The following is a 15,824-nucleotide window of genomic DNA, read 5'->3' on the forward strand; positions in this document are numbered from 1 at the left end:
GTGGAGGGCATTCATCTGTCCATTTCTTCCTGCAGCTCTTTATGAATGAAACTCTTCCACTGGTGAGTAGTGGATTAATCTAATCTGCTCTAATTCTCTGCATTCAGAGTGGAAACATACAGTCTAATTTTACCATTCTGTGTGGCCAGACTTGTATTTTTGCCAAAAATGTGGTAGAGAGCAACATGCCATTGTGGTGAATTCTCAAAGGGATTAAATTCATTTAGGTATTTATCTACAATTATGGACATTGTAATATATAAAAATTATTATATTTTTATAATATACTCCACTCATTTGGTTTATGTTATTATTAATGTTGGTATTATTATTAGGAGTAGTAGTAGTGATAGTAGTGGTAGTAGTAGTAATTACAAATTATAAATATGATTTATATTTTTTCTGAATCTTTAAGTTTATATACAGTAACCATTATAATTAAAAAGTTAATCAGACTTCCACTTTTTCTTAATTTAAAATTCAATTTTTAGAGTTAAATGCTCCAGCCATTTTAAACGTGAGTGACAAATGTTTCATTTTAATTTCTCTGATCAGCATGTAACAACTACAACTACTTTGAAGAACCTAGAATATAAGACATATTTTCAGTTGTTTCACACTTTTTTGTTCAGTATGTAATTCCACATGTGTTAATTCATAGTTTGATGCCTTCAGTGTGAAGCTACAATATTCATAGTCATGAACATGAAGACAACTCTTTGAATGAGAAGGTGTGTCCGAACCTTTCGTATATAAAGTGTATATATATATAACACTCAAATAACACATCCTAGATCTGAATGAATGAAATATTGTCATTGAATACTTTGTTCTGTACAAAGTTGAATGTGCTGACAACAAAATCACACAAAAATCATCGATGGAAGTCAAATTTATTAACCAATGGAGGCCTGTATTTGGAGTCACACACAAAATTAAAATGGAAAACACGCTACAGGCTTATCCAATTTTGATGTAATGTCCTTAAAACAAGTTAAAATGAGGCCCAGTATTGTGGGTGGCCTCCACGTGCCTGTATGATCTCCCTATAATGCCTGGGCATGCTCCTGATGAGACGGCGGATGGTCTCCTGAGGGATCTGCTCCCAGACCTGGACTAAAGCATCTGCCAACTCCTGGACAGTCTGTGGTGCAACGTTACATTGGTGGATGGAGCGAGACATGATGTCCCAGATGTGCTCAATTGGATTCAGGTCTGGGGAACGAGCGGGCCAGTCCATAGCTTCAATGTCTTCATCTTGCAGGAACTGCTGACACACTCCAGCCACATGAGGTCTAGCATTGTCCTGCATTAGGAGGAACCCAGGGCCAACCGCACCAGCATATTGTCTCACAAGAGGTCTCTTCTCGGTACCTAATGGCAGTCAGGCTACCTCTGGCAAGCACATGGAGGGCCATGTGGCCCTCCAAAGACATGCCACCCCACACCATTACTGACCCAAACCGGTCATGCTGAAGGATGTTGCAGGCAACAGATCGTTCTCCATGGTGTCTCCAGACTCTCACATCTGTCACATGTGCTCAGTGTGAACCTGCTTTCATCTGTGAAGAGCACAGGGCGCCATTGGCGAATTTGCCAATCCTTGTGTTCTCTGGCAAATGCCATGCACAGTGTTGGACTGTGAGCACAACCCCCATTTGTGGACGTCGGGTCCGCATACCATCCTCATGGAGTTGGTTTCTAACCTTTTGTGCAGGCACATGCACATTTATGGCCTGCTGGAGGTCATTTTGCAGGGTTCTGGCAGTGCTCCTCCTGTTCCTCCTTACACAAAGGCGGAGGTAGCGGTCCTGCTGCTGGGTTGTTGCCCTCCTACAACCTCCTCCACATCTCCTGGTGTACTGGCCTGTCTCCTGGTAGCGCCTCCAGGCTCGGGACACTACGCTGACAGACACAGCAAATCTTCTTGCCACAGCTCGCATTGATGTGCCATCCTGGATGAGCTGCACTACCTGAGCCACTTGTGTGGGTTGTAGAGTCCGTCTCATGCTACCACGATTGTGAAAGCACCACCAACATTCAAAAGTGACCAAAACATCAGCCAGAAAGCTTAAGTACTGAGAAGTGGTCTGAGGTCCCCACCTGCAGAACCACTCCTTTATTGAGTGTGTCTTGCTAATCGCCAAAGATTTCCCCCTGTTGTCTTTTCCATTTGCACAACAACATGTGAAATTGATTGTCAATCAGTGTTGCTTCCTAAGTGGACAGTTTGATTTCACAGAAGTTTGATGTACTTGGAGTTATATTGTGTTGTTAAAGTGTTCCCTTTATTCTTTTGAGCAGTGTATATATATTGCACAGTATAGAGGGATTGGACAATGAAATTGAAAAACCTGTCATTTTATTGCGGGAGGTTTCATAGCTAAATTGGACCAGCCTGGTAGCCGGTCTTCATTGATTGCACATTGCACCAGTAAGAGCAGAGTGTGAATGTTCAATTAGCAGGGTAAGAGCACAGTTTTGCTCAAAATATTGAAATGCACACAACATTATGGGTGACATACCAGAGTTCACCCCTCCTTGAACCGCCACCTTAATGTGGTGGAGGGGTTTGAGTGCTCGAATGATCCTAGAGGCTATGTTGTCTGGGGCTTAAATGCCTCTGGTAGGGTCTCCCATGGCAAACAGGCTCTAGGTGACGGGTCAGACAAAGAGCGGTTCAAGAACCCCTCATGACGACTACAAAATCGAGGCATGTGACGTTGCCCGGTACAGCGGAGCCGGGGTCCCATGCTGGAGCCAGACCTGGGGCTGGGACTCATTGGAGAGTGCCTGGTGGCTGGGTTGCTCCTCGCGGGACCCGGCCGGGCCAAGCCCAAACGAGAGACGCGAGACCATCCCCCAGTGGGCCCACCACCTGCAGGGGGAACCGTGAAGGACCGGTGCAAAGAGGATTGGGCGGCGGACGAAGGTGGAGACCTCGGTGGCCCGATCCCCGGATGCTTAGGCTGGCTCTAGGGACGTGGAATGTCACCTCGCTGGGGGGCAAGGAGCCTGAGCTGGTGCGGGAGGTCGAGAGATATCGACAAGAAATAGTCGGGCTTGCCTCCACGCACAGCGTGGGCTCTGGAACACATCTCCTCGAGAGGGGCTGGACTCTCTTCTACTCTGGAGTGGCCCACGGGGAGAGGCGGCAGGCTGGGGTGGGTTTACTTGTCGCCCCCCAGCTCAGCTGTCTCGTGTTGGGGTTTACCCCAGTGGATGAGAGGGTCGCATCCCTGCGCCTTCAGGTTGGGGAGAGGTCTCTGACTATCATTTCAGCCTACAGGCCGAATGGTATTGCGGAGTACCCGGCCTTCTTGGCGTCCCTGTCGGGGGTGCTCGATAATGCCCCTCCTGGGGACTCCATTATTCTGCTGGGGGACTTCAACGCATGGGAAATGACAGTGACACCTGGAGAAGCGTGATCGGGAGGAATGGCCTCCCCGATCTGAATCCGAGCGGTGTTTTGTTATTGGACTTCTGTGCTAGTCACGGATTGTCCACAATGAACACCATGTTCAAACATAAGGGTGTCCATCAGTGCACTTGGCACCAGGATACCCTAGGCAGGAGTCAATGATTGACTTTGTTGTCGTATCATCAGACATTCGGCTGCATGTTTTGGACACTCGGGTGAAGAGAGGGGCTGAGCTGTCCACTGATCACCACCTGGTGGTAAGTTGGATCCGCTGGGGGAGGAGAAAGCCAGACAGACTTGGCAGGCCCAAGCACATAGTGAGGGTAAATGGTAAATGGACTGAACTTATATAGTGCTTTTCCAGTTATACAGACCGCTCAAAGCGCTTTACACTGGCGCCACATTCATCCAATCGCACTCACTAACACTCACACATTCATACACCGATACGCAGATCGGTAGGCAACTTGAGGTTAAATGCCTTGCCCAGGGGCACTTTGACATATGGCAGGAGGAAGCTGGAATTGAACCCACAACCTTCTGATTGCAAGACAACTACTCTTCCTACTGAGCCACAGTCACCTCTGGCAGACCCCTTGGCCAGGGATGTATTCAACTCTCACCTCCAGGAGAGCTTTGACCAGATGCCAAGGGATGTTGGAGACATAGAGTCCGAGTGGACCATGTTCTCCTCATCTATTGTCGATGCTGCTGCCCATAGCTGCGGCCATAAGGTCTGCGGTGCCTGTCGCGGCGGCAATCCCCGAACCCGGTGGTGGGCACCGGCAGTAAGAGACGCTGTCAAGCTGAAGAAGGAGTCCTATCGGCTGTGGTTGGCTTGTGGGACTCCTGAGGCGGCTGACGGGTACCGTGAGGCCAAGCGTGCCGTGGCCCGGACGGTGGCAGAGGCAAAAACTCGGACCTGGGAGGAGTTCGGTGAGGCCATGGAGAAGGACTACCGGTTGGACCCGAAGCGATTCTGGCAAACCGTCCACCGCCTCAGGAGGGGGAAGCAGTGCTTTGCCAACACTGTTTACAGTGGGGGTGGGGAGCTGCTGACCTCGACTGGGGACATTATCGTCCGGTGGAAGGAGTACTTTGAGGATCTCCTCAATCCTGTCATCACGCATTCCCTGGTGGAAACAGAGGCTGGGGACTCGGGGTTGGACTCTTTCATCACCCAGGCTGAAGTCACCGAGGTGGTTAAAAAGCTCCGCGGTGGCAGGGCTTCGGGGTTGGATGAGATCCGCCCTGAGTACCTCAAGTCTTTGGATGTTGTGGGGCTGTCATGGTTGACACGACTCTTCAACATTGCGTGGCAGACGGGGACAGTGCCTTTGGATTGGCAGACTGGGGTGGTGGTCCCCCTACACAAGAAGGGTGACCGGAGGGTGTGTTCCAACTACAGGGGGATCACACTCCTCAGCCTCACTGGTAAGGCCTACGCCAGGGTATTGGAGAGGAGAATCCGGCCGATAGTCGAACACCGGCTTCAGGAGGAGCAGTGTGGTTTTTGTCCCGGCCGTGGAACACTGAACCAGCTCTATACCCTCTACAGGGTACTCGAGGGTTCATGGGAGTTTGCCCAACCGGTCCACATGTGTTTTGTGGACCTAGAGAAAGCATTCAACTGTGTCCCTCGTGATGCCCTGTGGGGGGTGCTCCAGGAGTATGGAATCGGGGGCCCTTTACTAGGGGCCATCCGATCTCTGTACAAGCGGAGCAGGAGTTTGGTTCGCTTTGCCGGCACTAAGTCGGACCTGTTCCCGGTGCATGTTGGACTCCGGCAGGGCTGCCCTTTGTCACCGGTCCTGTTCATAACTTTTATGGAGAGAGCTGAGCCGAAAAGCGAAGCTCTCGATTTACCAGTCGGTCTACGTTCCTACCCAAACCTATGGCCATGAACTTTGGGTCATGACCGAAAGAATGAGATCCCGGATACAAGCGGCGGAAATGAGCTTCCTCCGTAGGGTGGCCGGGCACTCCCTTAGAGATAGGGTGAGGAGCTCGGCCATCCGGGAGGGGCTCGGAGTAGAGCCGCTGCTCCTCCACATCGAGAGGAGCCAGTTGAGGTGGCTCGGGCATCTATACCGGATGCCTCCTGGACGCCTTCCTCGGGACGTGTTCCAGGCACGTCCCGCCAGGAGGAGGCCCAGGGGACGGCCCAGGACACACTGGAGGGACTATGTCTCTCGGCTGGCCTAGGAACGCCTTGGGCTCCCCCCGGAGGAGCTGGAGGAGGTGTCTGGGGAGAGGGACGTCTGGGCATCTCTGCTGAGTCTGCTGCCCCCGCGACCCGGTCCCGGATAAAGCGGAAGACGACGAAACGAGATTTTTACCAGAGTTCAAAGGAGGACAAATTGTTGGTGCACGTCTTGCTGGCGCATCTGTGACCAAGACAGCAAGTCTTTGTGATGTATCAAGAGCCACGGTATCCAGGGTAATGTCAGCATACCACCAAGAAGGACGAACCACATCCAACAGGATTAACTGTGGACGCAAGAGGAAGCTGTCTGAAAGGCATGTTCGGGTGCTAACCTGGATTGTATCCAAGAAACATAAAACCACAGCTGCGCAAATCATGGCAGAATTAAATGTGCACCTCAACTCTCCTGTTTCCACCAGAACTGTCCGTTGGGAGCTCCACAGGGTCAATATACACGGCCGGGCTGCTATAGCCAAACCTTTGGTCACTCATGCCAATGCCAAACGTCGGTTTCAATGGTGCAAGGAGCGCAAATCTTGGGCTGTGGACAATGTGAAACATGTATTGTTCTCTGATGAGTCCACCTTTACTGTTTTCCCCACATCCAGGAGAGTTACGGTGTGGAGAAGCCCCAAAGAAGCATACCATCCAGACTTTTGCTTGCCCAGAGTGAAGCATGGGGGTGGATCAGTGATGGTTTGGGCTGCCATATCATGGCATTCCCTTGGCCCATTCCTTGTGCTAGATGGACACATCACTGGCAAGGACTACTGAACCATTCTTGAGGACCATGTGCATCCAATGGTTCAAACATTGTGTCCTGAAGGCGGTGCCGTGTATCAGGATGACAATACACCAATACACACAGCAAGACTGTTGAAAGATTGGTTTGATGAACATGAAAGTGAAGTTGAACATCTCCCATGGCCTGCACAGTCACCAGATCTAAATATTATTGAGCCACTTTGGGGTGTTTTGGAGGAGCGAGTCAGGAAACGTTTTCCTCCACCAGTATCACGTAGTGACCTGGCCACTATCCTGCAAGAAGAATGGCTTAAAATCCCTCTGATCACTGTGCAGGACTTCTATATGTCATTCCCAAGACAAATTGACAGTGTATTGGCTGCAAAAGGAGGCCCTACACCATACTAATAAATTAGTGGTCTAAAACCAGGTGTTTCATTTTCATTGTCCAACCCCTGTATATACAAGTATAAAAATACAATGAATATATTGTATTTTTAACATGTAACCATCCCCAAACAATCTGACTCTTTGCATTCAGATGCAAATTGTGAAACATGTTCTCTCTTTAATCTGCTTTAAATGGTTTCTACTATTAACAGATAGGTGTAATATTATCGTATAAAAATTTGGTTTGTCTAATCCAAGCCATCTCTAAGTAAAATGCTAAAAGTGTTGCAACTATCCCTTCTCCCTACTTAATCACTAAAGCCACGACTGTGTTTGTAAGCAACACATCATAAACGTTTTATTTTTTCTTCTTATTTTCTGCTCCACAGGCTATCTTCTTATATCTTATTCTGAAAAATGGTTCCAGAATTAAACTTCACCACAGTTTCAAACCTCACAACCCCTGTACCTGGGGGTGGTGGATGCCCACCTGTCGGGATCCAATTGGAAGGCCTCATCATGCCTCCAGTCCTCATCATTGATGTTGTACTGGGACTGCTGGGAAACGTGGTGGCGCTGTGGATATTCTGTTTTAAGATGAAGACCTGGAACCCCAACTCCCTGTTCCTCTTTAATCTGGTTATTGCTGACTTCTTTGCCCTTGTGAGTCTGCCTCTCAGGATTGATGCCTTGCTGAGGGGCCACTGGGTGTTTGGAGATGGCATGTGCCGGATTAATCTCTTCCTGATGTTTTCCAACCGATCGGCAAGCATCGCACTCATGACCGTGGTGGCAATTTACCGCTACTTCAAGGTGAGGAAAAACAAAATCTTAATTTGAGAGACCAAATATTATTTTTGTAGGGGTCTTGTCATTGGGGTTCCTTATAAGAATGGCGCACTGGTCGCGCCTCTCTTTCTGCTGCCCCTGACACCAATAACTATTTTCTACCTCTCATGGTTGCTTCCATACCAGAAACATCACAGAAATCCCAGTTTGTGAAGACAGAATTTCTTCAAATTTCCCAGTTGAGAGTAGTTAAATATAGTGCCCAGATGCTCAATAGCTAAAGAAAAAGATGAAGCCATAAAATAACTGGTGCCTCACTTTACTTGAGCATTGTGTGATTAACAGCAAACACATCCTTTCCCTATTTTCAGCACCAAGTAGGGGGTGGTTTCTCAGCACACAGGGTGCCAATTCCCCATTGACTGCACATGCATAAAAACAACAGAAAACCTGTGTATGGCGCAAATGACAGACAACGCCCCCCTTTTCAATTACCCATATTGCCTATATTAAAAACAACCAAGTCTAGTGTGTCTAGCTCTGGATGACCCCAACCATCTCACAATTAGAAACAAATAACATTAATTTTCATTTCTGATATACAGAGCAGATTTAATGTTGGAAGAATGTGCACACCTTTACACTAGGGAAAAGCTGTTTTGTGTTGAGTCAGTGTGTGCACAGCCACATAAAACAAAGACAGCTAATTTCTAAAAACTTTTTTTTATATCATTAAACACCCTGAACAAAAGTGATAAGAAATTAAGTAAAAAGAGAACAACGCTGATGTGATTAAAGTAAAAATGCCTAATCTCTTCTTGTTCCAGATAGTCCACCCTCATCATCGCTTCAACCATATGACCAAGCGGCAGGCTGCATTTGTCTCGGCATTTGTCTGGCTGTTGGTAATCGGTCCTCGGGTTCCCATGCTGGCCTACAACCACATTAAGGGCAGTGGTGGGAAAACCCAATGCTTCTTCTTCACATCCTACAAGGAGGCATCCCGCGCCATCATCTTCCTGGTGGGTATGCACCGCATTTTGACGGTGCTGGAGTTCATCATCCCCATGGCCATGCTGCTGTTCTGCTCCATCCGGATCTCCAGCTTTCTGAAGCAGAGGCAAATGGGGAAACCTGACAAGGTGCGAAAGGCTATGAGAATGTGTGCCGCCATAGTGGCAGTGTTCATTGTGTGCTTCCTTCCCACTACGGTGACTACAATTGGTGTATGGATCATCCGCTCATACCGACCATGGGACTGCACTGCTTTCTACACCTTTACTCAGCTCACCATTGTGTCTTTGGGCCTGAACTTCCTAAACTCTGCTCTAGACCCCATCGTCTACATCTTCTCCAGCTCCATGTTCAGGAAGGCACTGTTGGGACTAATACCCTGTAGAAAGGATGAAGGCCAGAACACAGAGTCCTCATCAGGAACCCAAAGCACCACTAAGCAGGAATTGAAGTCTTTAAAGACCAATAAAGGCAGTGAGGCCACTTAATAGGCTGGACCACTGTAATAATGATGGAACAAGACAATCAGAGACTACTTACTTCCACCACTCATTGCACAAAGGTTACTGAGGCCATAGATTCCTACTTGGCAAAGTGAGTTACTCCAGTTACGTGAAAAAACAAAAAAGGTTCAATTCTATGCCTTCTTTGGTTTTTATTATATTTGATTTCTTTTACCATGAGCACATACCACTAGCACTTGGATTCGCATTTATATTACTATTAGTTCAAAAGTACCAAATCTGTTAGCACCTACCCAACCAGTAGAACTTCAAGTACACATTGATGTTAGATGTACATCTCTAGCTTTATTTGTTGCCTTACAATAACAAAGTTTCTATTGGCCCTAAATCATTTACCATATGCTTGATCTTCATTAAGAACTTTATGATACAATAGAGCATATGATTATGTTTTACCTTTGTTTTTGTCAAGCCTTTGTGCTTTGTTTTTGTGGAGTTATATGCAAAAATGGTGAACAATCACTTAAAATAATCCTGGATCTGGATTGTGATCCGGATCACCACAATTTAAGGCGTTCTTCCTTGGGCTAGGACTGTGGTAAAGAATTCACTAGAATTTGTCTGTAAACTTTTTCATAAAGTTGCTAACACGCACACACACACACACACACACACACACACAAACTCACACACACAGACAGACAAGTCAGGGAAACGGTGTTCACTCCTGCTTTTGATTAACTCTGTTGTAATTTTCTTTATATGTTGAATACCTTTTATGTTAAACCTTGGACTAAATCTAAATTTTTTCTGATGTACCTGTCTGTAAATATAAAGGTAAACATTTAAAGGTTCCTCTGCAAATATCTCTATGCAGCTTGATGTTTAGGTCAATTTATGTCAGATTATTTCATAGATAGCACACTGAATAACATAGATTCAAAGGAAGCTACACAGCTCTAGCTTTTCTCCAGACACTTCTTATGTCTTGATGCAGAGTGTCAAGATTTGCATTCCAGCCCAGCACTTCAAGGCTGCCTTAAGGACCAGGGGTTTGAGACATTTTGGGACATAAGAATTAGCATCCCAAAAACTAAAGTTAACGTCCTGGCAAAAAAATCTCGACAAGGAACAATCAACTGGATCAGCGTGTGAGGAAAGTGATGTGTGCTCCGCTCTGAACCTTGCTATTTTAGGGGACGCTGTAAAAAGAGTAGGCAAAGTTGGTGGACATAGTGGGGTGAGGTTTTGTTCTTTAAGAAGAAAGAGCAGGAAGTAGTATATGACTGTCCTGCATCATTTCATCGATATTGCTGTAAAAAACAGCTAGTTACTCAGCAAGGAGCTGTGTGGCAGCTGATGACCAGAGCTTTCAGGAACACAGCTGAGTTCTGTGAAGTGGCCTCACAGCCAGTCCCAGAGAGCTATCATCACATCCGTTTCCTATGATGAGGGGCTAAGTGGCCCAAAAAACGCCACACAGGGGGGGCAAGTAGTACCTCTGGGTGTTATCATGGACTGAAACTGTCACAAGGGCTGTCACACATCCATTTCGCTATTAAAGAGTAATGTCTGTTTTGTGTTTCTCTATTCAAGTTCCTCTAACATTTTGAACTTTGGCTGCACATTTGGAAACAGGTTGTTCTTATATATATGCTGTCTTTTGTAAATTGAACACAATGTGGATTTCATTTTTCCGTTTTGCTACATTTCTAAAAATGTGTATGTCAAAAATGAAGTGGAATGCTTCTATGGCTTCTATTTTGTGCAGCTTTTTTCATTCATCATTTCATTGTTTTGAGGGATACAGCAATGAAATTTTTGTAGCTAGAAAATCATGAACAAAAGTTCCTTTAGTTCCTTTGTGTGGTATTGTACTTTTTAGTTATGTATTTAGTTACATTTTAGTTATTTAGTTAGCTACTACATACATATAAAAATTGTATTATAATGGACGCATCGATGTATATCTAGTTGAAATGTCCCGAAAAGGAACTACAGCTAATAAAATTTAAAGATAAGGTTTGTCATTCTTGTTCTGTTGTAAGTCTTAAAGGGTTAAATGAGTTTAAATCACTGCACTTCCAGGGAGTTAATGTTTAAACTGGCAAAGGAGATCAGAGAGTGAATCTCTTTGGTGTCTAATTCCCTCAGTGTTAAGATAGAGAATTTATCTAGCACCATCTACTGGACAGATTATAGCTACGCCTGTATTTGAGGTTTCCAAATGTGACAAAAAAAATTATAAAATTTTAACTCATAGACTTTAGTCCCTTGGGCTGCACAGTGGCGCAGTTGGTAGCACTTGCCTTGCTGCAAGAAGGTCCTGGGTTCAACACCTGGCTGGGGGTCTTTCTGCATGGAGTTTGCATGTTCTCACCGTACATGTGTGGGTTCTTTCCGGGTATTCCGATTTCCTACCCAGTCATGCCTGTTAGGTTAATAGGTCTCTTTAAATCCACTTCAGGTGTGTGAATGAGTGTTTGTTTGTGTGTTGCCCTGTGATGAACTGGCAACCTGTCCAGGGTGTACCCTGTCTCCTGCCCATAGATGGGCACCAGCTTCCTCACGACCCACCATGGAAGAAGCAGTATAGAAAATTACTGACTGACTTTAGACTCTATGAGCGACTAGCTGGATGTCATGCAGCATCACTGTCTGCACAGACCGGTTTGAATTTGCTCTTGGGTTTAATAGAATTTACTTTAACATATGGTAATAACCTGATCAAAGGTTTTCAGGTGGATTTCACATCTGATTTAATAATCTCTAAAGTATCACATCCTGAGGAAGAGTTGGGTTCAGATTATCTGAACAGTCTGAAACATGCTGATATGGACAGACCTGCAAATACAGGAGGGGGAGTTGAGGGGATTTATCTCTATGAGTTGCAATAAACACTTCTCTTTATCAAGGAAACATTTTAACAAAAAACTTGTGGAAAAAAAGAGTAGAAATTTGTCATATCCGCAGAGCTGTGTGGGCTGCTGTGTGTATGTGTGCATCTCCTCACTTCTTCCTCAGCAGGGTGTGACTGGCAGGTGTACTCCCACACCTGCAGCTCAGCAAGCCTAATCAGGAGGAGCTTAAGAGGAGCAGATCACCTGAGACAGGTGCCAAATTGTATTGCCCTCATGCATGGAATCAGTCCTACATTCATCCTCAGTTCACACTTTCCAGTGCTCTGCTTCCTCGTTCCCTTTATTTGTTTAAGAAATCCTTTCAAGTTTCCCTTTCATGAATCTCCTCACTGCTCCCCTGGCCGCCCTCCTGATATCTGCTGTTCGATTCTCAAGCAACTTATCACTTGCTCACCTGCCTGTCCACCCTCCAATGTTCCCCATTTTTCAAACACCACCTCTGTAGGAAAACAAAGAAAAACATTACCAAGCAGCCACTCACCACCATCTGCCAACCTCAGATTCTGCTGATATTCTCACCTCCTCCTGCTAATGGTAAGAATTCAACCGCTATAACACTTCAACGGGATTCTTCTTTTCTTACTTCTCCTCAGTGGCACACTGGAACCCTGCCGATAACCATCAACCTGTGTTTTGATTTCAATAAAACCTTTCAAACCTTCATGTTGTGTACGTAATAGTTGCCAGACAATCATGAAACCAAAATCTATTATATCAATAAAAAGATGTGAGTGGCAATTAGTGCTACAACACTCAATACTCTAAGGATCAAATGAGAAACATAATAAAAATTGAAAAACAAAAATCTAAAACTAGTTTAAAAATATTTTCATACATTCCTGAGCACACTTCGTCGACAAACCCAGGAAAAGATAGCTACAGAGAAATATTCACTTGGATAAATAATTTGTCTTTGTAGGACAGGTACTTCAACTACATAGATGTTGTGAATTGATTTCAATTAAAATTTGAAAATTAATAGTAGCAGTAATCTCTATATTTACCTGTGGCTAATATAAATATAAAGGCACAAATTAAGCTGAACAATGATTCTCAGACAGAATTCATGATTTAAGGTGTTTATTGAAAGGTAAAATACCCAAATTGACTGATATGGAATGAAAACAGTAAATAAAAAAACTTTTTGACAAGATTTTAAATTAAGAAAGAATGGAAAACTTTGTTCGTACAAAAGAAAAATCTTGGCCACTCAAGTTCCTTCCAGACAGTCAATCTCACATTGAACCTGCAGATACACAAACAGATTGGTCAGACCTGTAACACTGCTGCTGGTACAACTGCTTGTTTCAGAACCAGAGGCTGACTGACCTCCCACAGGACTCTGAAGTCAGAACATTGCTGTTGGGCTAACACTTACCCCTATGTCCCACCAGCTGTATTTATTTTAAAAAAAAGACCAATAAAAGCTTTACATATCAATAACACTTGAGTGTGTAACTAAGTAGAAAGTCATGCCCATAATAAGCCTAAATTGTATATAAGGCCAGTTAAGACCCACACAGTTGAGGCGACTCACTCAAGGGGTCTGCTTTGTTATAGGTGAGAGATCTGTGCTGTGAGTCCATCATGTTTATCTTCTAAGAGCTGAATAAATGCCCAGAGGAGGTTGGAAATTGGAAAAAATAAAGTGGAATATTAACTAATTTAATATTGGAATACATGACATGATTATAATCATAATAATCCATTCAAACCTGCCCTAACAGTAAAGTGATTCAAGCACACAGTGAAAACCTGAAAATAACCCACAGATGAATGAGTAACAAAACCTCTGGGATCCGCCCTGCGATGGACTGGCGACCTGTCCAGGGTGTACCCCGCATCTCGCCCATAGACTGCTGGAGATAGGCGCCAGCTTCCCCGCGATCCACTATGGAATAAGTGGTAGAAAATGACTGACTGACTGACCTCTGGGATCCTAATGAAACATTGAAGATGATCATTATTTGGAGATCAGAGAATTTTTTTTGTGGAATGTTTCTGGTAAAATCGCTGCTTTAATACAGATCAGGTGTGAAATTGAGAAGATACTCAGATTGCGCAATAAAATATAAACCGTGGGAGCACACTGTGGCTGAATGGTTTCAGTTCCAGCTTCTGTCTCTGTGTTGGAAGGGCCCATATAGAATTGCATCATATTTACTCAGCAGGGCACCAGTGGCGGATCTAGAGAATTTTACATGTGGGGGTAAAGAAGGGGCAAAAGGTCTAGGCAGAGTGACAATGCTGGACCTCTTCATTCAAGTTCATTGTTTTAAAAAAAATATATAGTAATATTGTAATTAGAATGACTTTTCTCTGTGTTTTTGAATTGTAGAATTTGCTTTTATTATAACGTAAAATTATAACATAAATTGGCTACATCTATAAAGCCTGGACTATCTAACAACACACCTGTAGACCTGAAGAGATGTGTTTTTCATTGAAACATCTAATATCTCTGCACTGGAATTTTTACCTAGAATAAATCCATACCAGCTGGATAGGCTGGATTCCCTGACTCTGTGCCTTCCTTCTCTCCTTTATCAGTTTTCTTCTGAACTGTCTTTTCTCTCTGGCTCTGAAATCTTGTCATCTTCAATGCTTACGCTAACATCATTTTTCTCATCTTCACACATTTCTTTACCTGTTGAACTTTCAGTGGCCTCCTTCACCTGTGATGCTCCTGGTCTCTCTATCATTCATCCTTCCTCAGATCTCACAGCCTCTTCTTCTTTCTCATCCCTCACTTTTTAGCCAAAGAAACTGGAAATGTCTCCACTTTTATATTTCCTCTTTATTGTGACCTGCAATGTTACATTTTAGAAAAATTGCCCATTTAGTACCACAAGAAGTCTATAACAATATGAAATCAGAAATGATCACATTGACCCAGGTCACACAAGCAGTTATATTTAGAAATCTTATTCTCATGGCAGCCAATTTATTATTTATCTGACCGACTGGATGTGACGTGGTTTAATTGTGCCTCATTGCCGTGATATTGATCATATAGAGCCGTCAGTGAAACTGCAGCCCCTAAAAAAGCAAACCTGAACATTTTGTTTCATAGCTAAACTTTCATTAACTGTTATTGTGCTTACTGTAAGCTAAACTATCAGGGGAAATATGCTAACACTCTTACAAATCACACACAAGTGAGTCACTGTTGTCAAACGATTAATAAATGTATTACACCAAAAATGACATTCATTGCAAACTTCAGTTGCCTTTACAGTTGTGTGTTAAAACATCACCTGGACAAACTGACTTTATCTGCAGAAACCTGAACAGCTCAGTTGCTCCACTCTACTGAGCTGCAGACAGACTGATGCGTTAATGTGCCTGACATACGGTGTTTAATGCAGGGCGATAACTAAGTTTTTCAGATTACATCTACAATTTTATAGTTTTAGTAAATTCATGTTTAATTTGAAAGCTGCACGAGGCTTTTGGACAAACAAGACATTAGTAATTAGAAGTATTTTAAGGACATAAAAGTAGGGGGGAAACTGGGGGGGCAAGACTCTACTGCGGGGGAGGGGGGGGGGGGGGGGGTGTTGCCCCCCTTGCCTCCCTGTAGATCCACCCCTGCAGGTCACACAGTGTGTGTTCTGCAAAAGTAACTGTTGGACTTTACACACAGAGCATGAGGTCCATCAGTGTGAGGAAATACGTTTCAGAGACTTACAGTTAATGCATGTACAGCAGGTTAAAGACCACATTTTTAAAGCCCTGAAGTCAGTGGAGTGGCTGCTTACAAAATTCATTATGCATGGTTTTACTTAGTAGCTTGTCATATTGATATATTGATGACATGACAACAGACAGAAACAGGTAGACAATTCGGCTGAGCTCATAGGTAAAATGTCTTC

At 44.5% G+C, this 15,824-nt stretch overlaps 1 protein-coding gene across 1 annotated transcript; it reads left to right on the plus strand.

The window, feature by feature from the left end:
• Positions 1–11,050, plus strand: LOC124875448 (hydroxycarboxylic acid receptor 2-like). Its single transcript, XM_047377616.1, has 3 exons — positions 1–62; positions 7,151–7,574; positions 8,378–11,050. The coding sequence occupies exons 2-3, from the start codon at positions 7,179–7,181 to the stop codon at positions 9,050–9,052; spliced, it is 1,071 nt and encodes a 356-aa protein (XP_047233572.1). The 5' UTR covers positions 1–62; positions 7,151–7,178; the 3' UTR covers positions 9,053–11,050.
• The last annotated feature ends 4,774 nt before the right edge of the window (positions 11,051–15,824 follow it).

The sequence above is a fragment of the Girardinichthys multiradiatus genome, chromosome 10 (genome assembly GCF_021462225.1).
Source record: "Girardinichthys multiradiatus isolate DD_20200921_A chromosome 10, DD_fGirMul_XY1, whole genome shotgun sequence".
Taxonomy (NCBI): Eukaryota; Metazoa; Chordata; class Actinopteri; order Cyprinodontiformes; family Goodeidae; genus Girardinichthys; species Girardinichthys multiradiatus.